We start from the raw sequence: 27,998 nt of genomic DNA, 5'->3' as shown, positions 1-27,998 counted from the left end.
ATCCGCGTGTAATATTCACCTTATAGCTATCTCCTCCGGTTGGTGTCCAGCCGGATGGTAGTGTTAGCGCGGGTTGGTTTGCCGAAACGCGAGGAAAATAGCTTACCTTGATACCGCTGCGCCCCTGTTGCTTCAAAAGTACATTCTCCGGCTTCATGTCGCAATGAATGATTTTGTTCTTGTAGAGAGCGTCGAGGCACTGGAGCAACGAGTGCGCGAACCTCCTAACGAGCTGCATGCTGAAGCCCTGGAACTTGTTCTTCTTGATCAGCTCGTAGAGGTTAATACTGAGTAATTCGAAGGTGATGCACGTGTGGCAACGGAACGTGAACGAGTCGAACATGTGAATGATATTCATCGTGTCGTCCTTGTCCTGTTCCCGTAGCTTCCTCAATATCCTGATCTCCTCTTGGGCCTGACGATGGAACCTTTTCTCGTTCCTTACCATTTTCAACGCGACGTGTTCGTGCATCTTGTGATCGTACGCCTTGACAACCTGGCCGAACGAGCCCTTACCGATCACCCTGAGCACCTCGTACCTGTACGCGACGTGATCGTGAGTCACGTGGACGTAGGAACCCTGATCGTTGTCGTACTCGTTATTGTTCGGTCGACCGATTATGCCCGGCCTCTTCTTCGCGTTCGCGCCGATGAAGTATATCTGGGGATAGTTGTAGATCTCCCGGTGCTCGTACGGTGTCAGTTTGTCCACGTAGACCTTCATCACCAGTTCCGGTGTGACGGTGATCGTTTTCGGTTTACCACCGGCGCTACCGCCGGAGCCACCGCCGTCCGCGCGTCCATTCTTCACGAGTGCGGTGCTCGATTGGCTGTTCGGCTGCGTGTGGGAATTGTGACTGGAATTGTGACTCGACTTGTGACTGGTGTACGAGCTCAGGCTCAAGTTCAAACTGTCGGAGTTCCCGGTGAGGCTGAGCAGACTGTTGTTCGCGCTGGAGCTCAGGCTCAAGCTCGGCAGGTGAGTGCCGACCATGTGACCGGAATGGGCCAAGTGACTAGGCGACGACTCACCGGTGGGCTGCTTCAACGCGAGCGTGCTAACCTTCAACGGTGGTAGATGATTGTTCTCGTTCGACGAGATGTATGTCTGCGTCGAGATTGCGCTCGCGGGTACGAACGGATTCGGTCTTGACAGGGGCATCTCGATCGTGCTTGCCGATAACGTTAAGCTAGTCATTTGTATCCATTTGACGGTGATTTAGAAGCGTGTAGTTTTCTTTTCGGGGGGTTGGGGTGGGGTTTTCGGGTGGGCGGGTTAGGATTTTTTAGCGGAGAGAGATCAGGAGGAGGGTTAAGGGGGTTAGCGAAACCGAGAGAGATCGAAAAAGGCTTATCAGAGCGGGAGCCACAGTTCCGTGCTCGCATCTATCTAAGATTCCTTCTCGGCGGTGGTCATCGCGACCATTCGATGACGATTACTCGTGCCGATGATTACGATAACGAAGAATTCGATTCATCGAACGCAAAATATCTTGCCCCCTTTCAGCGTCTTCTTCTCTCCGTAATACCGGTTTCTATATTTTCTAACGCGTTAGAGTGTATTGTCGTTTGGATAAAAAACATATTGGTTCGTTGAGGTTAACACTAGTTGAACACTATCGTTATTGCTCGCCTTATTTAAATTTTCTAGAGTTTGCGGATCCACCGTGAATTTACCGCGGTTAGCGACCTTGGTCGATCTGCTGTCGCACGGTCGTTACGTGAGGTCGTGGCGCTCTACGCTTTTTAAATAAATTAATCGACTAACGGTTTTAACGCGATGCTTTCAGTCTGGTTCTCGTCTGTGTCGAAATGAATGCGTGAAAATGCTTCTCTCCCCGATGCGACCTTAGCGGACTTTCAGGTTGCCGATGTACGCCCGATGAGTGCGCGTCGTCCGTTGGCTCGTGTTGGAAGCCACTCGAACGTGTTTCGATCCCAAACGTGAAGCGTGAAGACTCACACGTGCGGTTTGAAATAAAATCGATCGTCTAAAAATATTTGTCGAGAAAAAAGGGCTCTCGATGTAAATGCAGCGGACTAGAAATTGCGACGCAATTCGCTTGGCGACAATGATAAAGCGTGACCGGCCCCCGTGTGTCTTGGTTTTTTCGGTGCTTTCGTCGTCACGAGAACGCACCCCTCCGCACGGCCACAACGCTCGAATGAGAAAAATAAGAGGAACTATGAACCCACCGTCTGACGTCACTTCCGACTACGCACAGCTGTCTACCCCCCTGGGAATTATTCATCCAACTTGTATTAATTCCCTTCGTCGCTTGACCCTTCGCTCGTTACCACCAGTCAGTGTCTCCACCTTCTTTACCGCATGGAAACGATGTGCTCCTTTTACCTTCGTGCGAGGTTTCGAACGTCTAATTTTATAATCTATCGTGCACGAGGGCAAACGCATCGTGCGAAAACTGTCTACCTCCTAACCGGAGGTTATTGGCACCGGGCCGACCAAGTTTGACCACTTCGCTCCATTGAACCTTTTCCTTTGCTTCGCGAAATATATGTATTTCGATGGAAATTCCGAGTATCTTAGACTTTGTAAATTGCTCGTCGTTCTTCGCTTCGATGCTCGCTCTCCGACAGATTCACCTTTCTCGAAGCATAATCACTGACCAGAAGCGCCATACGATTCGGATCGGACGACTTGTCGCGAAGATCCGATGATATTTATCGTTAAATGCGTCGTCTCCTCGCCGAATACGATTCCTGATCATCGACGAAGATTCATTCGATCGTCGTTGATAACCTTTTCGCGATCACACGCTCCGATCGTACGAAATTCCGTTTCACGGTTACGGGTACCTCTTAATACAGGATTTGCAGCGTAATTTTTCATTTCCCGAGACTTACGATATTCGGGATAATTTTTAATTAAAATAGCTTCTGAAGTCTTCTCGGGCAGTTATTCGTCGAAACATTTTCTATTTACATGCGTCGAGAATTTATCAATAGTTCGCGCGTACTTGTCGCCGGATTGATCACATTATATATATCAAATTCAAAGAACTTTCTTCGCAAAACGATCTCGAATGGTCGTCGTCACCGGCATCGAATCATACGGAATTCCACCGGCAGCGACATATCATATCACCCCTGCGGCGGCTTGAAGCCGAAATCGAACCACCGTGTTGCCAGACGATATACTGAATTTCTCACACGCTCGGTCGTGGACCCCGCACGCATGAAAATCGAAGCAAACACCGCGAACACGAAGAACGTGGCCGCACCTTGATAACTGTTTACAAGCGAAATGTTCTTCCAGCATTAATCGAGTAACTTGTATTCTCAGTGATTTACTCTCGTAAAAGTAGAGAAATGCAAAAATGGGTGGATGTTCAGGAACGACGAATTTTTTTCATAGAAACAAAGACAGCACGAGGCGAAGTTCGTCGCTTCTGGCACACTGACTGGCTGGCTGGCTAGCTGGCTGGCTGACTCTCTTTCTCCCTCCTCTCGCTCACCGTGTCTTTTATCTCTCTCTCACCGCCACCATGTTTATTCTTTTTGTACCCCCCGTTAAACGTTGTGTCAGGACGGTTTAGAAGGGGTAGACGACCAGGCAAACGGATGAACGGCCAGACTAACTGGCTGATGCACAATCTCGCGTGTATTTAGTTTTCGGCCCTTAAAATCGAACAAAAGCGGCGCAATATAAGAAATCTTCACGGATCTTCACGGTTAGGCGACGTAGCACGACGCTTCCGGTGGTAAAGACCCCTCCATCGTGATTTTCACGATTATCGAGACGCGACTGTCTTTCATTCCTGCAGTGTCTTCTATGCGTCTATATATTTAGTATACAGGTGTTTTTGTTGCCCCTTCCCCTTCCTCGGTTGTCTAGCGTGCGTGCATTAACGAAGTTGCACGTTCAACTCCGATGAGTGGTCGGTACGCTTCTCATGCTGCATGTAACAACTATAATTTTTATTTAATTCCGGCACAAATTTTCACTGAGAAATTCACACTCACCGACTCACAAAGCACTCAAGGCGCGAGCACTATTTCTCTATTCATAAAGAAACGCCTGCTGCGACACCCACGCATGCACTCTCACGTACACGACGGTTGTGCTTGCCGCACGCACAGATGTCCACACGTATTCCTGTTTCGAAGCCAAGGGGAGGTCATAGACTGCAACACTTTACCTAGATGGTTATCCGTTACAACAGGTTAGTTCCTGGCTTTTTCACTGAACGAAACCGATAAAATTACTTTATATTATTTCGTTGAAAACTAAATCGTTTATATTAGTCTATCTTTTGTGATAGTGTTCTCCTTTTGAATTGAAAATATGTGTATTCCGTGTAATGATGTTACTCGCATGCAGAAGTTGTATTTCTATTACTTCCTCGGCTCCTCTCTTTCTACTATGTAATTCATGACAAAGATTCGCTTTCGAAGAGACAATGAAGGAAGAATTGGTGTGGTCGAATACAAAACCATCGCAAAGTTCTAAGAGGGCAGCACTTGGCAATACGAACATATGTTATCATTAGTGTTCACAGAACCTAACCTAAGCTTTAAACAGTCAGCGACAGGCGTTATTTTGACCCGTCAAGAATACTTTCATAAGCTTACAGCTGATATCGTGTAGAATACGTCGCAGTAACTGATAGTGCAACCAAGATGAGTTTAACGCCAAAGACGTTTAAAGAAACACGTTCGTTCGGTAAGTATAATTTCTATTACGTTAGGTATATGTCTTATATAGGTGATATTAAACAAAAACTGAACAAAGTACAAGCGAACTACGTATTCCTATGCGATGTTTTGCTTGTTCTACAGTATAGTAAACTTTTATTTTACTGATAATTCAAACTACATATTTTCGCACATTTTTAAAAAGAAAATCGTTTATTTCCTAATGAGTGCGCTTATTATTAATTTTAATTAATATGTATAAGTTATATAATACTTACAGTATTATTGGTATTAATTTTTTTTGTGTAGTATCAGCTGTTTTAATTTTTATGTTACAAATGTATAAATATTGAAATGTATTGGAAACTTTTTAAAACTTTAGCACAACGAGTTGCTGATGTAGAATTGATTAGAGAACATTATCCGAATAAAGTACCTATTATTGTTGAACGATATTACAGTGAAAAACAATTACCTATATTGGACAAGTCTAAATTTTTGGTACCAGATTATTTAACGGTAGCAGAACTTATCAAAATAATTCGGTATGATTTAATATACTCTATAATGTATTACAAATATTTTCATTTCACTAATGATAATGATAATCAACAGACGTAAGCTACAGCTTCACCCGACGCAAGCATTTTTTCTATTAATAAACCAAAGAAGTATGGCAAGTGGTAGTATGACTATGGCACAACTTTATCAAAGAGAAAAAGACGAAGATGGCTTTCTTTACATAGTATTTGCTGCCCAAGAAGTATTTGGACATTAAATGCATCAATATAGTGTAAAAGTAAGTTTAGATAATTTCAAAAGAAGATTAATTTCACTGATGCTAATCGTATATAAGAGTAGCGTAATTATAATGTACTTTGTGTATTCAAATTTATAGGTAAAAACAAATTTTTTGTTGGGGATATACTATGTGCTAAATATTTTTAAGGACCCTTAGAAAGGACTTTAGATCTGCTGTTACTTGTATCTGTCTTTAACCGAATATGCAGAATCTTTGTGATCGACTTGCAGTACCTGCTGAAATAATTAACAGAACAATCACAATTGACACTTGTGTATAAAATCATTATGGTGCTTTGGACCTTTGGCATATGCATCAATCATACTTATGTTAAAAGTTAATTTAGTTTGTTATTAATGACAGAACTTATTATTTTAAACCATGACAAACTACAACAATGAGGCGTTAAACATATCTAAAGGAATCATTCTTAATAGGTAAGAAAATTACCTATGCAACCAGTATCTTTAAATTCGATTTGTTCATTTTCATATACGTCTTATGAATGTAATAAATTTTAAACATGTATGAAAAAAAATACTATTGTATAAATATTACAGTACGAGTAGTGGCCAGTTATACTTGACAAATTGTGCATTGTATCTACAAGCAAAACTGGAATCAAACGTTATTTCTTTATTTTTATTTTATGTAAAATGTATAAAAAGTTATCACGTTTGTGTGTTATAGCTTATAAATACAGTAAAGGATTCAAATTTTTAGTAGATATATGAAATTTTAGGTGACAAAAGGAAAAATGTTTTTCATTATTCAGAATGGTACCTACAAATGAAAATAACTGGTAGAGCAAGATCTGTTCTTATTCAAAGATACCGAAATATTATTGAAAGTGTTCGTGTGTATAATTACACAATATGCAACGTATATTGGTATGTGATGTGTTATTAGACTTTAATCAATTTTACTGACTATGACACTATTGTGAACTTTCATTTAGATAAAAATTGTCATTAATATCTTGTGCTATCTATCTTGTATATTTATAACTTGTGAAAATTACTATTTTGAATTACATCTTAAATTTTCAAAGTTCTAAGCGCACTTGTCTTTAATTTTCATAGAAGTAAATTAAATAAGAAACAAAAGTACCTGGCATTACGATTAATGAATATAATTGATTACTGTACCAATAAGACAAATCTACAAGACTTAAAAACCCAATTGTAGAAGAGAATGTTTGACTTGACTAATTTCGTTAATGTTAACATTCTAATACGAACTTTGTTTATCAATGTAAATAAATTACAGTATTTTATATTATGAGTTGTAATGAGCAAATATTCAAAAAACATATAATTATACAATTTTATGTTTTGTTATCTACCAATTAAATTTAATTATATTCGACATTTTAAAATTATATTATTATTAGTATATTTTTTAAAGTAATTTTAGACAATAAATTGTCTTTCAACTTTATTTGTAGTATTTAGGATCTAATTTGGTTATATTAAACTTTATAAATGAATATTAACAAAAATAACAATATTTCTGCAAATATTACTTAATATCTGTAATGATCTACTAGTGATACAATAATAAAATAAGAATTTTATTAATTCTTAGGTAAATGTTATTATCAATAATGATAAATGCATAATAATAATAATATATACAACATTAGTAATGCTATTATGGATATTCATAGTATGATATGCTTTATTAATACTTATACAATGACTTATGTACTACATATATTGCATACAAAATTATTTGCGATAAATAAATTTTGCAATACACAATGTTTTTTTATTAGAATTTGTTTTTTATGCTTTGAAATGATTGATTGCATCATTTGCATGTTTAGTACGTTCAAATTATTAAGTTATCGGTGCAATATAGCAAAATTAATATTTAAAAAATCATTCAATTTTTCATACTTTCATTTAATCGGATAAAGAACAAATTTAAACAAAAACAATGATAACATGGCAACTTCCATTCCCATCATGGCGATACTTCCTACAAACAGTTCTCAAGTTTGCCGAGAACTGGGCGCGACGTACAAATTCTACACTACAGGTTTGAAATTGTATATCTGTATGGAACCGCGTATCGATGCCAGTAAATGCAATGTCGGGTGGGTATAAAGGTGAGCGGTGGGGTTAGGCACGGGGGGGAAAGAGGCAAAGGAAAGGTAAAGGTTAGAAGAGGTTATGAACTCTAACCCACGGATGGTTGACGAAGCTTAGTTGTTGCTATGAACTGTCCAAATGACGCGTAGTCAGATCAGACGTCGTTGTTAATAATAAAGGTAAGTCTACACAAGAATTACTTGTTTACCTTTGTTTAGCTTTTCGTTACCCGTCCTACGATAATGATACATGAAATCCCGAACGATGGCTCGCCCACGTCGTACCAATCTGTGCACGTCCCGCTTAGTGCGTTACACAGTGCAAAATGTTTGTATCTTCTCTATAATATGGAATGTTAGTAAATAAAAGATCACATTCGCTTAACGACAGTACAATAATCGTGTGATATTTTGACATTACCATCATGCAATCGCGCGTTCTGTCGATAATAAGATCGCTTTGTTAATGATTTTATTTGTATGCTACACAGGTGACTTTTCTAGTAATCGTACGTTTTTATTTAACATTTGATTTAAGCACAGTATTTAAAGTGCATTTCAAAACAGAAATAAGTGATCAAATTTTTTTATCATAGTATTGATTAGAACGATTGAAAATTAAGAAAAAATGTATCAGAAATATTTTTTTTTTAATTTTAACAAAAATATATAAAATTGTTTGTTATCATTATGAACAAAAATGGTGACGTCATTGCAAATTCTTATAGTGTGATGCGTAAAACAATGAAGAAATTAAAAATGATAACAGTTGAAAGAAAAAAAAAGAATGATGTGTGATTAGTAATGCAATTTAACGCAACGAGTAGGATACGAGTTAAATCTGTGTCGATGCGGTGATCAAGTAGGTAGGAGGTAACCTTCGGACCCACGAGCGACCTTTACCTGTGAAGTCCGGTCGTATAGAAATAATTACTCTCGAGTGACTATTCTTCTTCACTGATGCTGTTCCAAGAAGTCTCTAGCTGACTAGGAATGACCACTCGAAAGGTTATAAGGCAATGTAGTATATTTAAAAGGTAGTACATAATTTAACTGACAAAAATAAAATAATTATTTTTAATAAACTAAATCGTCAAATCACTTCGATCAAGGATACATAAAATTATTATCGCGTTTCCATATAATCTACAATATTAATATTTGTACATAATTTTAAATCGATAATTTAGTTTTCAATTTTTTGGTACTTCTGGGCATAACAATGACATTAATTATGGAAATGAAAACAAAATTAAAAAATTTGTTTATAAATAAAGTTCCATTTTATATATATATATATATATATATACGTATTGATGTGTGTTCAAATCGATTTGTATCTATTTTACGTTCATAAAATATTATTTCTCGTATCTTAGTATACGATTAATCAAGATAATCTTTTAATAGTAATTATTACGAGTATTGTGCGATCGGTATTATTAAAAATAAATTGCACGTAAAATCAATATCAGTTAAAAGATTTTCCCATTCTTTATTTTGTAAAGGTTTGAACTTTTTATTAATTTTAGATAATGTTAAGAAACATTTTTAAATACTTATGACATGAATCAGTTCTTAGAAAACTGAAGTTTGATGGAAACCAGAAATTAGTGTTCTAAGTTTTGTCCGTTGCAAGAAAAAAAAAAGTATACGATAGAATAACACACATAGAGCAAGAAATTTCTACACAGTAACGTTTGTACCTGTAAAACGACAAAATACACACAAAAGTACTTGATAACGCGTATCTACATTTTTGCCATTAACCGTTCGTGTTTGACCTATTCTCGATTGACGTCGCGACCTCGAGTCTCAACCGATAAGTCATCGCGGGCGTGTATTACGTGACATAACCTGTAACGCTCGTCGAGAGGCCACTATGCGGTCCTCCACGGCGAATGCTCTCGCTCAGGTAGAAAAGCAGGCAAGCGGGGCGAGAATGCACCTGGCCGGTGTGTCTTGGCGGTACACAAGAGAGTGACCTGCCAACCTGCCAGTACAGCGAACGGTCTGGCTGCGTTCACCTGCGCAAGGTTGCCTTTAAACTTCGACGTGGTGTTTTCGTGTCCGACCGTTCGAACCGAGTGAAACGACTTCGTGCGCCGCAAATGTGTCGTTTTCTTGTAGCTCTCTTCACCGTTAGTTTCGTTAAAACATCGTTTTTTTGAAACGCAAATATATTCCGCGCGTATTACCGCGTGGCTGGCTACGTTATATTTTCAGAACCGTGCGTGACCCGTGAGAGCGCCACCGCCGACACACGCAAATGCGGTGATACAGGTCGACCCAACAGGTAGTGTATTGTGCGTACCGTCCTCGAACTTTAATGTAAGACACGTCGAACGTATTCTAAGGTCGGTGTGAAGGAAATGCAAGTTGTTTTATAAAATATTTTTAACGACACTCGTTTCAATAGGTGTAAAAAGCAAAATAAGTAACAAATTTATCATGAAATCATAGCTTCGGGTTTCACACTTTCAACTCGGGTTGACCTTTTGTACGTGAATAACCATATTTCGATTCGCTGCTCGTTGGACTTCACATAGTGGCACACAAAATTCCGTTAAGGATACAATCTCTGAAGCACGCACAATAAAGACACTCACAATAAAAAGCATTAATATTTAACGGTGACACGTGTCTAAACAGGTCAATGGCTTTAGTTTGAAAAAAAGGACAGGTGTCAAGTTACTATCGTGAGATTCTTAATTATGGAAAAAAATGACGTTGAATATCAAGCGTGACACTTCCGCGAGATCGGATACGTATAGTATTATTGATCACGAAGATAGTGCTGTATGCGTGTCGACGTTTATTTAAAAGTCCCGATTCTGATTGTAAGAATTTGCAAAAACGTATTTCGTTACATTTGAAAGTAGGCATGGTTCCTAAGTTGAAAGTTTATCGTTGTGATTAGAAAGGGTGAAAGAGAACGTTCTGTAATACGATGTAACGAGCGCAAGGTCTAAGAATGTTAACTATTTGGGAGCAACGGTACAGGCACCGTTTTCTCGTGTTACTGCACTGCGACAGTAGTGACGAAGTCGGATCACGAGTGTATGGAAATGGACCATTCGCTCTATGACAGCCAGTGTAGCATGGCTGTGGTATCGGCATGCGCCTAACCGCGTAGCAACCTACGAACCGAAGAACTCGGGACCCATCTCTTTCACTTCTTAAAATGGTAGGAGGAAAGGGTTGCGGCAGGTAGGGGCGGGCGGCAAATGCTCCAGTTTTCATTTTTATACCGCGCCGATGCTTAGGCCTTTAAACGATACATTCTGCTGCCTAGATGGAATCAGACTATACATGATCACGACTTGCTCGATCATATTCGATGTAATGCTTTGTTCTAATATTCTAATGTTATGCAATCTTTGCAGAAAAAATAACATTTTCTAAGGGTAGCATTTCAAGTTACTTCTTAACTTGATTGTTACCTAGTAAACGTTTAATCAATTATAATTCTGGGCGTTCGCTTTAAAAAGTATCCGACTTACTTTTCTGTAAGCGAACAATTATTAGAAGAGGATAAATAAAGAATATGCGTAAATCGAAATATTTTAGCGATATTACTCTTCCTCGACTCTGTTTTTGTGAATATTAGTCATAGAATTCAAGCGGCATTTGTATCTGCCGTATTTTACGTCATTAAATGACAAGTGAGACACTGATTGTTTGGGAAATACGTAACGCGTGTATTGTGACATCAGTGTAGAAACATTTTGCGAGTTATACGTATCATATTGATGTGGGTAGTTTCGAGGCTTTAATAAAAGCACTTTTATTAATTATTTTTACAGAGAGAAATGGACAGGGACCATAGGGAACAACGCGACCACGATAATTTAAATGAAATTGAGGGGGAACGAAAAGTAGGAATGGATTTTCGTAATTTGTCTCATCACCATGGCATGGATCATGTAGCTGATGTCGAATCGGAGGTTCTTATTATTTACCTCTTTTTAAAAATATTTGTAAAATTTAATGAAAGTTACAAAATGATTAATTATTTTTAAATATCCGTAGGAAATTGTTTATAATATAAGTTAAAAATTTATATTGTTTTTCTAGAATGATAAATGAGAAATTTCGATTTTTTTTTATTACAGCGGGACATGGAAATTGATCAAAACGATCGCGTTGAAAATTTACATGATGATAAAATAGATCAAAACTTAGGAAGGAATTTTCACAATTTAGTACATCATCCCGCTATGGTGCGTTTTCGATGTATTAACTTTTTAAATGCCAAGAAAAAGTTTTTTAATTTTTAAAATATTTTGAATCAATTAATATTATAAAATTTCGATATATTTTCAGAGAGACATGGAAAGGGATCAAAACAATCATGTTGATAACGTACATGATGAAAAAGTTGACCACAAAATGGGAAGAGATTTTCGTAATTTGGGACCTCATACAGGCATGGTTCATTTACATTCTGGGATTGAGCATTTAAATAATGTTGATGTAGAGGTCCGGTTTTTACTTATTTATTCATGTTGTCTTGGATTTCATGTAACTGTGTTTACATATTTTATATTTATTTTATACTTGGCTGTTTTTCAGGTAAAATTGGCAAGAGATGTTCGTGGCTCTTTAGGTTTGGGACTATCATTAGAATTATGTGTGGTCTGTGGGGATAGGGCTAGTGGAAGACACTATGGAGCAATAAGTTGTGAAGGTTGCAAAGGTTTCTTTAAACGTAGTATTCGAAAACAATTGGGTTATCAATGCAGAGGAAGCAAAAGTTGTGAAGTTACCAAACACCATAGAAATCGGTGTCAGTATTGTAGACTTCAGAAATGCCTTGCAATGGGGATGAGGAGTGACTGTATGTCTGTTTGGAGTATCATATGTAACACTGAAATGTCTTTTATATATTTGATAATTACCGTAAGTCACAAGAAGTATAAAATAAAAATAAATCTTTAATATTGTAGCTGTTCAACATGAGAGAAAACCAGTCTTGGGTGAATCAGCAGGAGCAAAAGTTGGCAATCGAAGTCCTAGAGTTAAACCAGAACCACAACAACCAGTGTCTGAAACACCTCCAACATGGGAACAACCTGAAAGTCCCAGTATGGAAGACCAAAGTAGTGATAGTGACCTTAGTGATGCATTAACATTAGCAAGGGAACGTTTACTTATTTCACATGCATTGGATAGCATGGCTAAACTTATTGGAGATGTATGTTTCATTTATGCGATACAAATTTATTTATATAATATTTACAGATATTTCTACAATGTTTAATATATTGTTATATGATTTATCTGTACTTCTTTAGAGTGTTAATGGTTCAAGCGAACCAGAGGAAGAGTGGACTGGTCAGTTAATTTCTGAAAGGCATACACTATTTGAGTTAAGAGCCCCTAGCCCAGCCCCTGCGTACTTATCAATACACTACATTTGTGAGAGTGCTGCTAGATTACTTTTTTTGTCAGTTCATTGGGCAAGAGGAATCCCTGCATTTCAAGCATTACCGTATGTAATCAGAAAATGTAAATATTATATAAAACTATGAACATGAATATTTTATTAAATTATGTGCATTTATAGATCTGAAGTTCAAACAACATTAGTACGCAGTTCCTGGGGACAGCTCTTTACTTTAGGTCTTGCACAATGCGCATATACTCTGTCACTTCCTAGTATTTTAACATCGATAATAAATCATTTACAAGCTAGTATTGCACAGGAAAAAATTACAGCTAGTAAAGTAAAGTCTGTCACAGAACATATATGTAGACTACAAGATTGTGTTAGTTCACTTCATAAGTTACAAGTGGATTCTGTTGAATATGCGTACCTTAAAGCACTAACGCTTTTCAGTGCTGGTAAGATACAAATTACATTGTAGTAATATAATCCTATTTTGTGCTTATTGAGTTTGTTTTCAGATAATGTTTTAGCTGGTGTTTGGCGTAAAAAAGTTGAAGTTTTACAAGAAGCTGCATGGACAGAGTTGCAACAACGTGTTGGATCTGACCGATTACCTCGCCTTCTTTTGAGGCTTGCACCACTTCGTTCAATCAACCCTAGGGTTTTGGAAGATTTGTTTTTTGCAGGTCTTATTGGTAGAGTAAGCGTAGCTAGTGTTGTGCCTTATATTCTTACTATGCACGATTACAAAACTGAACCTGAAAGTCACATGGGGTGACAATTACTATCTGTGCAATGTAAGTCGTGACCTATCAAAGTGATATATATACATATACATATATATACATATATATATACGTTAGTGTTGAATGCCTTGAATATTTTTATACACTGAGAAAGGATGAAAGAAAAACGAAACGAGGCAAAGTTAATCTTTATTTTTCATAAAAGGACTATAATTCATTACATGCCTCTTTTAAAGTAAAGGTGTTGAAACTCAGGGTAGTATTTTAACTTGTTAATCAGATATAATATCTTGTTAGTTTATAATATTCTGATTAACATTTTTTTTTTTTATTTATTATATATTCACTGCCTGTTGTACAAAACTTTCCATATTGCACAAAGCTGTATTTGTAAAAAATGCTAGTAATAATATAATATACATTTGTTATTAAAAATTACATTAATATCATTTCCTCTGCTATATATTTACCGTTTCATTTCAAATGTAGCAATATTATAAGTTATAATAATATCATTTACTACATATACATATATGTAAAGTATGTTTAATATAAAAATACGAAATATTTTATTACGAACTTTTCAAGTAAAAAAATATATCTGGAAAGTTTTGTATCGGCACATAGTTTAAAATGAACATGTGGGGCAATATCACTACACTTATAATTTATTATTAGTAAAAGATTAGCCTTTGACCGAATTAGTAATTTTGTACTGTATTAAATTTCTAATTTAAAGAGTATAATTATTTTTATACAAGATTATTGAAAAAGATAGAGAACTTGTTTTTCTTTAATTATTCTTTCAGTGTAATGCAAAGTCAAACAGAGAAAAATCAAATCACGTATACATACACTGGAGATCTTTTGAAAAAAATCGAAGCGTTAATAATATTAATATTTCTTTATAATCGTGCATTTCCGTCCGTCAAAAGAAGTCGTTACTATTTTAGTTTTGATGAAGAACAGAACTCAAGTATGTTTTTAGACAAAATATAAATTACTCAATTTGTTAAATTGTATTATGTGAACATTATAATTATTACTGCAAGAAAGTAAGCAAAGAAGATAATAACTCTACATATAAGTATTAGTACAAAGAAATCGCATATTTCATTGTTATAGAAAACATTTCTTAACAATTCCTTAAGTTTACTACAAGTGAGTCGAAATATGCACATGTTTTACTTATTTTCCTAGAAACTGTTCATACTACATGATATATTTCTAGGCTGTGTTTCACTATAGCTTAAGAGCAAAAGATGCATTGTGTTTAATGATTCTTTTAAAAACATAGGACGTGCAATAGTACTAATTCATGCAAAATTAAAAAGAGGAAATATTTAGTAGTCCTAATGTGTTTTCAACAGAGGTACTAGAATAGCTAATTTTATGACCTAAATTCTAAGGTTATGTAATTTAAGCATTACAATATTAGTTGAATTTATTATGCATCAAGTATTATTTACTTCTTCGAAAAGGACAATAAAAGTATATTTTTTATGAAAGCAGAATACTTATCAGATTAGAAGAAGTGTATTAAGAATTAATGTATATGCGTTTACTTAACCGATTGTACATTTTATATCTTATTGTTAATTATAATTATATTCATCTAATACTGAATATAGGTATAAATGCACATACTGTGCAGTAAAAGTAACATTAGTGGTTGTAGGTTAAAATTATTGTTATACCAATAGTAATCTTGAGTATTTAATGTTATTGATAATGTTTAGATCATTGATATTTTTTCAAAATATATTGAGGCGAGTCGTTAAATATTTTTAAACTATTCAGAATTGTTAATGTTCATAGAAACGTTTCCGCTGGTTATGAGATTTTCATAAACGTCTTCATAATTTATAAGCGTGTACTATATTTCTAGCAATGTTCAATATCTACTTAAATGTAAGCATCCTTTTAAATTCGATAATCCAAAGATTAAACAACAATACATTTTTTACAGATATTCATGTAAATTATACTCGACTAAAATTTGTTATAATTCTTAGAAAATACTAATAGTATACAATAATTTTATGTTAATTAAGAATAGCTGCAATTTTTTCATAAAATGACTCCATAGTGCATTGTATCAATAATTGTTTCATACATGATATTGATTTCAATTTTTCTTTATGGAAGAAACTGTTATCCATTGTACCATATGTTATTACGTACAATATTCTAACAACAAAGTATAAATCAAAATTATCTTTCTGCAGTTCATATATTTTGTGTAATAGAATTTTTATGTGTGAAATACTTAAAGGACAATATAATTAGAACATATTTCACCTGTGCAAGGAAAAAAGTGAATGTAAATATAAAATGTGCCTGGATGAAAAAAATATTTATATTAAAAATAGTAGTTTTGTAATTATGTAAGTCATAAAATGAAAGAGACCTGAAGATTGTTGCCCCCTTCGGTTTTATTATATTGAAAAATTATGTATATACATACATGTTTAATTGTGGTATAACGTAAAATAATACATAATTGAAATAAAAATTAAATAATTAGCTTGTAAAATTACTTGTATTCTTATTTTCAAAACGTGAAATTCTGTTTAAAAAAAAAATATGATTAAAATGACTCACTAGAGGAACGCGAGCTCGCTAAGGAACCCAAATACTAGCAGTATATAGACGTCCCTGTGCAGTGAGTCACATCCCAAGATTGCTTGTAGAGGCGCTTTGCCGCCATAGCCGCCTATCCGCTCGTGTTTGTGAATTAGTTTTTCGTATGAAAGTTGGAGTCGTTGAGTGGACTTCAGTTCAGTGGTGGTCGGTTGAATGCACAGAAAGTATGGACACAGAAAAGGTCGCGTTTGGTTAAGTTATATTTTAATTCCGATTTTCTCAACGAGAAAATCAGTTTTCATAGCGCCATCGAATATTTTAATACCTGTGTAAAACCGGCTATTCTACGACAGGTAGACAGGTATTCCAATCTGTTCGACCGTTTGGAAGTTGGGTGACACACCTCCGAAGAACTTGCATGTATCTGTTTATTTTACAAAAAATTCGAATAAAAATAAAGTTACATGAGAATTATTTGTGGACATTACATTTGACAGTTATACGTACGAATCGCGAATCAGTGATACACGTATTGTGATAAGCACAACTTGTAAAATATTATTGAGTGTTTTCACAACAGTGAGAAATAAAATGTTATAACAGTGGTGTTTTTTTTTTCTAACATTATGCGTTGCTATTTCGTGGCGGGAAATTTGTTTTGAAGAAGCAAACGTCATTAGGTATGTGAAACCACCACAAAAATTAAACTCATACGTAATCACGCTAAAAATAATTTACTGGTTTTTTATTTCTTTACTTTCAGTGTTTTTTGTTCAATGTATTATTTGTTTGCATATGTCATATGCAACCGCTATTTCGAGTAAATTGTATTGCCACTCGATAAATTTTTATAAGATATAGATGGCGAATTTGGCGGTGCTTATGAGTTTATGCAAATAGATCTCTGACGAGCTGCTTTGTGTTTCATTTTTCTCATTGTGTTTATCCTGGCAATTTCATAATTATTTGCTGTGTAACTTGCGTAACAGAAATACGATTCATCTCATAGAAGTGTTGAGAAACGCACAACATTACGTGTACCCATCCATAAAATTGCTTTCTTTAATAATGGCTTTTTTGCACGCTTCTTTTCATCGGCAATCGCCCTTTCATTACAGACGATGAGTTTCACTAGTTTTTATCTTCAGTTTTCAGCTGGCCTTTCTACATGATTATTCTTTGGATATCGAGTTTTGAGTTGCGATTAGAAATATTCTTATTTTATTCGACAACGCGGAGCTCACAGTTTATCCATAACGACCGCTACTGGCTGTTCTCTTGCTTCTGAGAATTCTTCGGAGTTTTGGCTTTCCCGGAAGGCGATGCTTTTTATCTTCGCATCAACGATCTGATTAGAGCTTTCAAAACTTAAAAAAGCAACACAAATGCCGAAATCGGCACACAAGTGGACATTTTGGAGGTTTCTGTCACATTATTTTATTTTTCTCGTATTCATACTCCGCCATTGTAACGATAATAAATCGCTATTAATGATTTATCGAATCATTCCATTTCGAATGTAACGATAAGTACATACTATACTACATCATTCGTGGTACACTTCTGTCATTACAATCATAACAGTTGTATATACATTATTACTCGAATAATCTTGTATCGATCAGAACTCACACTGCAATATAACGAATACAATTAGCGCTGAGTTTTAACGATTGATCTTTAACACCATTTTACGACTGTTTTTAATTTACCAGTCGATTATTTCCATTGTTTTCCTATTCCATTTATCAACACGCAATGCAAATGCTGCACATATTCGATGCATACAATTGGTAAACTCTATCGATAATTTCAAAGTGCGCCAATCGCGTGCGTGAACTACAGTCCTACGGATTTACTGCAATCGATTAATAGTGGTTGTGTAATATGTAGAGGTGTGTGTGTACGCATGTATAATTATACCTATATGCATACTACACGTAACTCTATGCGATTTAATTATAAATTAAATATTTCTTGTAGACTATAAAATAAATTAATTTAATTTTAGTACTTGGCTATTATATTTTTTTTTTATAATTTAATATTTATCTATTTCACAGAATTTTACATAATCAAATAATTATGAATGAAAATAATAAAGAATTAATAAGTTTAAAAATATTACAAATTATTTGTCGAATTTATATATTATGTACTATCGCACAAGCAAATGTTCTGAAAAATGTGTTGCAATTCATCAGTGATTAATTTTTAGATAATAAGATATGTATGAAATTTGTGTGGAACGCGTTGATCCAAGTCGCTTGACCGTAGCAAATACTTTTCGAAGCTATGCCCTCTCAACAATGTTCAAGATAAAGTAAGCGCCGTTTCATACGAGTGATAATTTCGTTCATCAAAGATTTTTTTTACCTATACTGTCACTTGTGTAACGTACTCAGAAGTGTCGGCACGGAGTATACTATCGTTCTAAAGTTCTCCTTATCAGTACAGCAGTTAAATCGTTTTACGTTTCCGCGTTTCTCATGAAGTGCTTAAATTTGCTTCGTATATTTATATTGTTGGTACATCCGCTAATATCGACAAAACCAATCTGCTTATAACGTAACTAACGGTCAATTACCATTTTAGAAAGTGCAAGAGGTCGGCTTCCGAAGAGAACGAAGAGAATAAAAAGGGAAAGCGGAAACGAGCAGCGGAAACGGAGATCGACGTGTCGACGAAAGAGAAGGAAGTCCCGAGCTTGGAAATAAAAAGAAAAACCATGGAACATACCCTTACAAGATGCGACGCCCGGGTACCAAAAGTTACACCGATCACAGATGACTACGAGATCAGTAACCACGTACTAGGTCTTGGAATCAACGGAAAAGTTGTTCAGTGTTATGACAAAAGTACGAGGGAAAAGTATGCGCTCAAGGTGAGAGATAACGATCAAAAAACCTCTTCCGCGGAAATCGGTCGTCTTTTGTTTAACTTCCGTTAGTTTTTGTGCGAGTGTGCGCGGGAAAGTGGAACGTTAATGATTTAATAATTCACAGTGGTACCACCGCTCGGAACACGAAAGGATTATTTGAAAATGCAGAACAATTGGTCCTTTCGTTTCCCTTTCAATAAACAAAGGTAGCGCACAGGTATTGACATATTGTGCGCGCGTGTGCAATGAAGTGTTATTGAAGTCAGTGGCCACCATTCTGTTTCTCATTATGAATTGAAACTTCGTGAAGCTGATTTAAAATTTCACGCACGAACGGTCGAGACACCGCGGTTTAAACGCATGGTTATAAAACCAGCGTGTTCGAAACGTGTACACGAAAAACGTCAGGCATTATTTTTAAATGCCGCTCCGAGGTATTATACATTCGAGATAAACGTAAAACGTAGTTTACAAGAGTTTAGACTCTTATCAAGAGACACGAAAAGTATATGCATTATTCTTTTAAATGTAACATGGCACGATTGTCCTTGGCTATTTTTGGAACGATACTCCCTCCAAGATTGAATCCGATATCTGGCGTTAAATGTGCATGTCTAACCTAACGCGCATTTAGAAGATCACCGATCCCACGATGTATCGATACCTACTTAACGTAGCGAAGTACGATCATCGACTAACGATGTCCAAGCGAGTCCAGACCGCGAGTCATCCTCTATTTATACTCGATGATTTCCCGTTCGACGATTCCGACCATGCGGCGGTATCACTGAGGCCAGCTTGCTTCTTATTTTCTCCGTATCTCCTTGGAAAAATTTGTGGATCTTCATATTTGTGTCTTTTTGCGCTTGATTTGTTGTTCTTGGATCGGTAACTTGCGCGGAAATTTTTGAAGTGTAACAGAAAAGATATCGAATGAAAAATTATGAGTTACAAACTGCACACTTCAAATTAACGTAACATCGCTATTTGAAGACTGCGCAAAAAAAAATGTCGTGAATTTAGAGTCATGCTAATTCTTCGTCTTTGCAATGTGAGTTTCACGTTCTACGTACATAAAAGACTTGTTTAAAAATGCGCGTATACACGCACAATCTTTTTTCTTGTTTACTAGCAGTTACCTGGATAACTTTACGTAGGTTTTACAAGAAACGTTGATTACAAATGCAGATACATAGAATGCCAATGACCGATTGTGCGAATCATGTGATGTCTCGTGCGTAAATGTGTGTTCAACAAGCTTAGAAAGTATTTACCAATGTTTTTTTAAAATTAGTGTTCAGAAAATTTTTACATATGATAATTCATGAGTAGGACTATTTGTATTTGACAGAAATATAATGGAAGAATTTAGACGATTATGTAATTTCACATACACTTATTTACGTATCGTACACACACGCGCGCGCACAATTAAATTTTACATCTATTTACGCGACTAAAATTTACTAATGTAACGTTACTGACTGCCGTTATCGATCGTCGCGTCAGTGTATAATGCCTTAAATCCGTTTAAATCGTTTATCTAATAATAATTTGTTCTTTCTGCTCACGAAGGAATAAACACACGTTACCATTTATCTGACCGAATGGATATGGAAGGCTGATAAGCTTTGATGAAAATATGTCATTATTTATACAGTAACAATGATCTCATACTTGCTAACTCTAGAACGGTCGATGTTATCGAAGATATCGACCCACCGAATAATTTAGGTTTGGAGGGTTAATATCCTGGATAAGTACAAAGTCAGCAGTCAGAATAATAAATGTTCATGCATATATCATAAAATTCGTCATCCTCCACATTTTTATATAATACGAATGTGACGTGCAAATATGGTATGAAAAGATATGAATTGTTCTCATTCAACCGTTTCAAACACGGAGATATCAGTAGACTAATAATTGATCTTACTAGATAATCAATTAAAGATTTATACGTAGGAATATGTATACATACGTTACATAATTATTTCATAACACCGTCAAGTTCTTCGATTGGCTTTTATCTAGGTTAGGCAACGAAACGAATAAATATGCGCGTGTAATAAAATAGTACATTTATGGATTAATAGATTTGAAAATTAAGGAACTCGTGATAAAGTGTTGTTTTCTAAATTTTACAAAAGAAGAGTATGCAACAGCAACATTTACGAAAGTAGTTTCGAAAAATTAATAGATAGAATAACTAGAGTAGTGTAAGCCATTACAAAAGTCAAGAACGGTTACACGAGTGAGAATAAGGCAGTATTACAATGAAATGAGTATTACCATAATAATAATTGTACAAATGACAATGCGTTCCATCCTTTAAGCAAAAAGAACTTCGCAAAATAATATATGTTTGATCAGTTAGAGGATGTGAAATTTCTGATAAATGATGCGTATGCTAGGTTTACATGGAAAGAAGTTTAGTGGCAATCTGTTTCACTGAACGTATCGAATTATTGGAATTGAGCCACGTAGATTGGTGAGACGGTTGGAAGTATACCGTTCGACTGTGAAGATATTTGACAGCAAGGACAGTAATTCCGCTTTTCGAACATCGTAATTGAAAACTACATAAATTCTTTTCGCGACCTTCGACTGCTTCCGAGACAACGTCGCACTGATCAATAAATTTATTTTTATATCGGACAGAAATTAACTTAACGCATTTATTGTACCTCGAGTGTAATCTTTGAAGTGCAATATATACTTTACTGAACCACTTTTATTCAATGTTGATGGAATTTATGGAACGGGATACAAACAGTGTATAACTCTTATTGATTCAAGCAAAATGTCTCCAGGCATACTCAAAGAGAAAGCTGTCGAATCATATTACCGCGTATAGTCATAAAAAAGTCAATATTTGCAGACGTCATAGTACACCGGTGCAACCTAGTTTCTCGTTACGAATTCTCCTTCGTTAATTGATTACCTGTAGCTAGTCAAGTGGACAATTGTGGCACTATGTACTGTTTTATATTTTTGTTTTTCTTATCCAATTCCGAGAATCGCTTCAGCTTTTATCTCTACATTTCTTTAAGAAAAATTTCTTCTACGTAGTTTTACGCTCCGCCAATGGAAATTTAACAACAGAATTTTTGTAAATTACCGTAAACTCTTTATATTTTAAAGAGACTCGCATTAAGGCTCTTATCAACCTCAAGCACATTGGTTTTCGTACATTTGTGCTTGATATTAGTATTTAGATGCATACAACTAACCTAAATCTGCTTATTACTGTGTTGTTATTTGAGAGATAGCAACCGTACGTAGTTACAATACGGAAGTGGAAGACGAGATATTTTAATATATACATTTTCACACGCATTTGCGTCACGTTCGGTCCAGTCACACGTCACAATGTTTCTGTTTCCGCGTAAAATACCTTGGCGTAGGACAATGAACATAATCTGTTTGCAGAGCTTATTATAATTCCTTGCGCATGTTCGCCTGCTCGTCACGTCAATGCGTATGACATTTCATGAAACGCTAATCTCATTATCATGGAATAATACGAAAGGACATCTTTGTTCATGCCGCGTGACTAACATTCTCATTTAAGAGCGAACACGGTAGATAATCAGAGAAAATTGCACGTATTAAAGCTCGTTGACAATTAGAGAATATTGAAGCGTTGAAAACATGCGCTTAAAGCATTGTTTGCGAGTGAACGATTTTCCCGCGTTCTACATTTGGAACTTGTTAATTCATAAAACAATAATATCGTTCTGCATTCTGAGAAGTATATTCGGATCAAAACCGGTTTCGACTTTCTTTCAGTCTGTTTCCCGAGCTTTAATTGTATTCAAATATTTTTAGAACTGAGGGTATACCCAATGCTCTAAAAGTATGTCACTTAACCACGAAGTATTTACTTTTTCTTTTTATTTTTCATGTCACAATTACATTACTTTTTTTAACTGCTTATACATGCAGATAAGAAAATGTAGAAATGCATGTTGCAATCTCATAGTTTACGAATGCGTCATAAATATGATAAATAAATGTAAATATTTGACTAGCAATAAAAAATATTAATGAAAGAAAAAATATAATTGATTATAACGGAAAATACACTTTAGTATTATGACTTTTATTATACAAGTCAAATATTAGTAGATATTGTTAAAAATTGAATTGAAACATAACATGAAACAGTATGTGATTTAGAATTACATTTTAACAATGCTCCCAATGAAAGTAACTGAAATAAAAGACATTTGAACGGTGCCAATAGCAATTTTGGAACATTAGATAATGCCACTATCTGCTCTGCCAAGTAATTCTTTAACCTCAACGTGACAAATATACATATATTTTAAGATATAATTTGTAAAAACAATATTTTCTACTGCTTTGTGCACATGCTTACAAATATGTATATCTTTCTGTAATACCTTATTATAACCGCAGAATTTTTGTAGATCGTTTTAATTATATATTTAAATCTGATTGAATTGAAACAATTGTGAAATGAATTCAGTATCGTGAATACGTTGCATTTATTGATCGCTAACCTTAATCAAAAAACGTTAAGTTGTAGGTCGCTAATGCAATAAGCTTTACCGATTTAACGGTATCGCGATGTCAGCTGTTTTTGGGTCATTCGCAACTGAAAATGGATATGCAAGACCACTGATACAGTTTTAAGTTTTCAGAGAATCTGTTAAAAATTACTACACCTGACTGGGTTTTTTTCGTGCTAGGATTACAAATCACAATGCTGTAAAATTTGCAAGTCATACAGTTATCACTTTTCATGTTTATTTTATGTTGATCTTGATAGATTACATAATTTTATTTGTTTGAGAATTGTTGTTGAACATACGAAGTATCTGAATTCTATATACCTTTTGTCATATGTATATATTAAGTAACATGTGCCAAAAATCTTGTTTTAAATACATATGTTTATGTTTGCAGGTATTGTATGATTGTGTAAAGGCTCGGAGAGAAGTTGAATTACATTGGAGAGCATCAAATTGCAGACATATAGTCCAAGTTAAGGATGTATATGAAAACACCTATAGTGGGAATAAATGTTTATTGGTTGTTATGGAATGGTAATTTTTTGTACATTTTAATTTAGCAATATTAATCTTAATTGAAAAAAATAAGTTAAATATATATTTAAAAATCTTCAGCATGGAGGGAGGAGAGTTATTTGAGAGAATACAAGATAGACAGGATGGTGCTTTTACAGAAAGGGGTAAAAAAAATTAATTTGTGTATAATTCTTTAACATTATAAACATGCAATGTATAACCATTTTTTAATTATTGCAATTTGTTCTCAGAAGCTGCGCAAATAATGTATGAAATTTGTGTTGCTGTAAAGCATCTACACGATATGAATATTGCACATAGAGATCTCAAACCAGAAAATCTTCTCTATTCCAAACCTGGTATGTATTTTCATTTCCTTCTTGTTCTTCTGATGATAACATATGCCACTGATAAATATTTATAAATGTTAATAAATATATTAAGAAGACACAAGATGTATATATGTATACACTATGTAGATGCCTAATTATAAGAATTCTTATCTTTGTAACTTTGATAACATATTGTATATTTTCAGATAATACTGGAATACTGAAGCTTACAGATTTTGGTTTTGCAAAAGAAACGCATTTAAAAGATACTCTACAAACACCATGTTATACGCCATACTATGTAGGTAAGTTGTATTAAAAATTCCAATCTTATTTGTCGTGAGTGCATTTTAAATTAGTAATGATAAATGTATAAGTATAACTAAAGGTTAAACAAATCTCTTTTGTTTGAAAAGCTCCTGAGGTTTTGGGGCCAGAGAAGTATGATAAAAGCTGTGATATTTGGTCACTTGGAGTTATAATGTATATATTGTAAGTGAATATATTTATAGATACATTTACATTTACATCAAATGTAATATACCAATATTGTACATTGTTTTAGATTGTGCGGTTTTCCACCTTTTTATAGCAATCATGGTTTAGCAATTTCACCGGGAATGAAGAAGAGAATTCGTTTAGGTCAATACGATTTTCCAGCTCCTGAATGGTCACATGTAAGCTCAGAGGCGCAAGATCTTATCAAGGGTATGTTGTGCACAGATCCAGCTAGAAGATTGCAAATCGACGAAGTTATGCGAAATAAATGGATTTCTGTAAGAATTTCATTCTATTACTTATTCAAATATATATTATACGATTATAAAATAAACTATTTTATTATCACTTCTTACATAGAAACATACAGAAGTACCAGCCACTCCTTTACATACTGGGCGCGTGCTTCGAGAAGGCGAAGAACTTTGGCCAGAAGTACAGGAAGAAATGACACGGTCTTTAGCAACGATGCGTGTAGACTACGACACAGCTAATTTGAAACAATTGGACCACACAAATAATGCGTTATTAATTAAACGCAGACGGGCAAAGCAATCCAATGCCGTACCGCCAGCCGCTAATCCTACGCCTGCTTCCTAGGGAGACGCAACAGGAGCCAGTCACAACTGGCGTATTTTTTTACGTAGATGTATAAGGTATAGCCTAATTATAATGAGAATTGTTTTCTGACAAATGCGTTGTACGAAAGATGAGAGATTACAAAACAGGATAATTTTGAAAGAAAAATTATACATACACCAAAATACATTCAGATAAAATTGTATTTAAATTTCATATTATAGAAAAACAAAAACTTAAACATAATGCTGCAATACTTAATTGCATAAATTTATGTTGGTATACATTTGTTTCTTCTTACTAAGAAAATCTGTTTGATTACTAACAGTTCCGAGTGTTAAACTTATATTTTGAAAGTACTATTATTGTGGTACATACATATAGAGAATAATAATGGGTGCATACTTGTAAAAGGTATCTTACAACACTTTAGTTCGGGTGCATTTTTTACTTTCTACAGTAAAAATAATAGTACTTTAAACGGTCTAATAATGCAGAACTAAACAACACAGTAAAAAAATTAATTTACATAATGTGACCGTGAAGTAGAAAAGTGTATTATAGTCTATACCTATTGATAAAACGCAGACAACAAAGCGTTTTGTCATTAGCTGCTGCATATATAGTACAATGATATACGAAAGAAAACGGAAATATTGAACAAGTTTCTTGACATTACGTGAAACGATGTGTAAAAGTGTTCTTTGACTTACACATGGCAGACTTTATAATGAAAGCCTGTTATTTAAAACACGCCATTTAGCAGCTAATATAACAAATTCCTTATCATTTGTTTACTTAAAACATATTTTATAAGGTACCAAAAGCATTACGTGTATAGCGATATTTTATATATTATTTTTAAATTATTATCCTGCTTTTATTTAACGTAATTGACGTATAAGAATGGAAGGTAATAAGTTTATGAATTTGCATCCGTGTATAACTAAAAATCAGATGAGTTATAAAAGCAGTTTCATTACTAAATAATACAAACAATGTACTTTCAAGTGATATTTTGACTGAATATATATAAGTATCTTTCAAATTAATTCAAGGTGCTGATATATGTTATTCTAATTATTTTTTAAATGTTCAAAGAATATGATAATTTGTTTAAGCAGCTTTCGAGAATAAAGAGAACCTACCATAAGTCAAATGAAATCTAGAAACAAAGATGTAAATTTCATTGAATAAATGTGAAAATTATATTTTATGAGATATAGTATAAAATAAAAACTGAAGTGAATTTAAATGGAAAAATTAATATGAGGCCTTAATCAATATGAGGTCAATTTTTAGTTTATTGTAATTTCGACTATAGAATTATTATTAAGTATTTCTATTAGGTGCAGAGTTAACTTCAGTTAACGGGCGATCAAATCTCACATATGTGTTAGTGTGTCTTCAGAGATGACTGATATGTTGTAAAATGTAAATATTATATGTATGAATTATTTTTAATAAGATTATCTGTAACTGCACTAATTATAAATGATTAGTAATATTATTAGTAGCCCTCCACAGTTTGAAAGTATTTGAAATGTTTCATGATTGGAAAATTTTATGACTGATAAATTGCAAAGAAATAAAATTGACCGGGCTTTAACTTGTTTTTACAGTTCTATGTCAATAAATAAAAGCTTCTTGAAAATAAAAATCATTCACTTTTAAAATACTTTTAGTTAATTAATGATACTGTTCTTCCAGTACATCTGCCATTATATAATACCTAACTTAGAACTGTGGAAACAATTTTTTGCACTATAAATATCATGTGATAGTTGTTCAGCTCATATATTTTAGCGAAAACAATAAAGTTAGTAATTATTAAATATGTATAAAAATTGCAGCGAATTTAAATTCAGAAAAAAAAACAACCTTGGAGCATTTTTCTAAAAAACTATGTATGTAGTTCCTGATATAATATAAAGAATTGTTGCATTGTTGTATTTGATAATATTGCGATAGTACAACTTTCATAGATTAAAATGATTATATATAATAAAGAAAAATGTATAACCTTAATTCGAGCTGAGCTACAGTATTGAAATATTTTTGTAATGGATTTAAGTCTGTTGGTTTGCACTGCATTTATGAAACTTGACAATAAATATACAACGTGACGTTAATTAATGTAGAATCAACTCATTTTTAAGCAATTTTATAATATTTACTGAGATTGTATTATTTCAGCAGAAGACCACAGTAAAAGTTTAAAGAAATTATAAAGTACAAAGAACTAAACAGAATACTATCACTATCAACACTTTTTAATTATGTTTTGTTATATCTTTTCTGTTTATATTATGATTCTTACTTTAAACCATCGAACATATATTTGTTATACTTATTCTACTTAGATTCAATTAAT

At 34.4% G+C, this 27,998-nt stretch overlaps 5 protein-coding genes and 1 long non-coding RNA gene across 10 annotated transcripts in view; 3 read left to right on the top strand and 3 right to left on the bottom strand.

The window, feature by feature from the left end:
- Positions 1-1,232, bottom strand: part of LOC143150928 (dual specificity tyrosine-phosphorylation-regulated kinase 2) — a 43,941-nt gene extending 42,709 nt beyond the window's left edge. For both annotated transcript variants that reach the window (XM_076319534.1, XM_076319535.1), the window contains exon 1: positions 107-1,232. In XM_076319534.1, the coding sequence (XP_076175649.1) occupies positions 107-1,198 (1,092 nt within the window). In that variant the 5' untranslated portion in view covers positions 1,199-1,232. The remainder of the gene's footprint in view (positions 1-106) is intronic.
- LOC143151104 (uncharacterized) overlaps positions 1-4,040 on the bottom strand; it is a 67,279-nt gene extending 63,239 nt beyond the window's left edge. The window contains exon 1 of the long non-coding RNA XR_012993236.1: positions 2,197-4,040. This is a non-coding gene — a long non-coding RNA (uncharacterized LOC143151104). The remainder of the gene's footprint in view (positions 1-2,196) is intronic.
- Positions 4,041-4,472: 432 nt separating this feature from the next.
- Positions 4,473-6,819, top strand: LOC143151010 (microtubule-associated protein 1 light chain 3 alpha). Of its 3 annotated transcripts, XR_012993218.1 has the most exons (5): positions 4,480-4,684; positions 5,039-5,201; positions 5,272-5,455; positions 5,555-5,895; positions 6,201-6,816. XR_012993218.1 is itself a non-coding variant. In XM_076319718.1 (4 exons), the coding sequence occupies exons 1-3, from the start codon at positions 4,642-4,644 to the stop codon at positions 5,432-5,434; spliced, it is 369 nt and encodes a 122-aa protein (XP_076175833.1). In that variant the 5' UTR covers positions 4,480-4,641; the 3' UTR covers positions 5,435-5,455; positions 5,555-6,819. The 3 variants fall into 3 exon arrangements, 2 of the variants coding, with proteins under 2 accessions (XP_076175834.1, XP_076175833.1); XM_076319718.1 differs by having other exon boundaries at positions 5,555-6,819; XM_076319719.1 differs by lacking the exons at positions 5,555-5,895; positions 6,201-6,816 and having other exon boundaries at positions 4,473-4,684; positions 5,272-5,459.
- Positions 6,820-9,934: 3,115 nt separating this feature from the next.
- Positions 9,935-16,880, top strand: LOC143150879 (orphan steroid hormone receptor 2-like). Its single transcript, XM_076319428.1, is given in 10 exon segments — positions 9,935-10,715; positions 10,717-10,740; positions 11,360-11,500; positions 11,669-11,776; positions 11,880-12,035; positions 12,129-12,393; positions 12,503-12,750; positions 12,851-13,047; positions 13,123-13,400; positions 13,464-16,880. Coding segments are annotated over 10 exon segments (1,755 nt in total). The 5' UTR covers positions 9,935-10,637; the 3' UTR covers positions 13,724-16,880.
- On the bottom strand, positions 16,096-16,954 carry LOC143151655 (uncharacterized). The gene is made up of 4 exons (XM_076321003.1): positions 16,950-16,954; positions 16,785-16,824; positions 16,603-16,701; positions 16,096-16,465 (listed from the first exon to the last, which is right to left on the bottom strand). The coding sequence occupies exons 1-4, from the start codon at positions 16,952-16,954 to the stop codon at positions 16,295-16,297; spliced, it is 315 nt and encodes a 104-aa protein (XP_076177118.1). The 3' UTR covers positions 16,096-16,294.
- Positions 16,818-27,108, top strand: LOC143150880 (MAP kinase-activated protein kinase 2-like). 2 transcript variants are annotated; one of them, XM_076319429.1, is made up of 10 exons: positions 16,818-16,957; positions 17,426-17,697; positions 18,873-19,161; positions 24,094-24,233; positions 24,315-24,379; positions 24,467-24,574; positions 24,754-24,852; positions 24,964-25,039; positions 25,113-25,323; positions 25,406-27,108. In XM_076319429.1, exons 2-10 carry the CDS (start codon positions 17,663-17,665, stop codon positions 25,643-25,645), a joined length of 1,263 nt encoding a protein of 420 aa, XP_076175544.1. In that variant the 5' UTR covers positions 16,818-16,957; positions 17,426-17,662; the 3' UTR covers positions 25,646-27,108. The 2 variants fall into 2 exon arrangements, with proteins under 2 accessions (XP_076175544.1, XP_076175545.1); XM_076319430.1 differs by lacking the exons at positions 16,818-16,957; positions 17,426-17,697 and adding an exon at positions 18,678-18,801.
- The last annotated feature ends 890 nt before the right edge of the window (positions 27,109-27,998 follow it).

This window comes from Ptiloglossa arizonensis, chromosome 9 (assembly GCF_051014685.1).
Source record: "Ptiloglossa arizonensis isolate GNS036 chromosome 9, iyPtiAriz1_principal, whole genome shotgun sequence".
NCBI classification, from domain to species: Eukaryota; Metazoa; Arthropoda; class Insecta; order Hymenoptera; family Colletidae; genus Ptiloglossa; species Ptiloglossa arizonensis.
Note: the sequence above shows the minus strand (reverse complement) of the source record. Positions and strands in the feature narration are given on the sequence as shown.

What these genes read in the sequence shown, in the direction of transcription:
- LOC143151010 (XM_076319718.1), top strand. Translation starts at nt 4,642, where the DNA reads ATGAGTTTAACGCCAAAGACGTTTAAAGAAACACGTTCGTTCG. An exon ending in TAAAGAAACACGTTCGTTCG is followed by an intron (nt 4,685 to 5,038) that starts GTAAGTATAATT and finishes TTAAAACTTTAG; the next exon opens with CACAACGAGTTGCTGATGTA. An exon ending in GAACTTATCAAAATAATTCG is followed by an intron (nt 5,202 to 5,271) that starts GTATGATTTAAT and finishes GATAATCAACAG; the next exon opens with ACGTAAGCTACAGCTTCACC.
- LOC143151655 (XM_076321003.1), bottom strand. An exon ending in GTATCACTGATTCGCGATTC is followed by an intron (nt 16,702 to 16,784) that starts GTACGTATAACT and finishes TAAAATAAACAG; the next exon opens with ATACATGCAAGTTCTTCGGA. An exon ending in GAATAGCCGGTTTTACACAG is followed by an intron (nt 16,466 to 16,602) that starts GTATTAAAATAT and finishes ACTGAACTGAAG; the next exon opens with TCCACTCAACGACTCCAACT.
- LOC143150880 (XM_076319429.1), top strand. Translation starts at nt 17,663, where the DNA reads ATGCCGAAATCGGCACACAAGTGGACATTTTGGAG. An exon ending in TTATTGGTTGTTATGGAATG is followed by an intron (nt 24,234 to 24,314) that starts GTAATTTTTTGT and finishes AAAAATCTTCAG; the next exon opens with CATGGAGGGAGGAGAGTTAT. An exon ending in GGAGTTATAATGTATATATT is followed by an intron (nt 25,040 to 25,112) that starts GTAAGTGAATAT and finishes ACATTGTTTTAG; the next exon opens with ATTGTGCGGTTTTCCACCTT.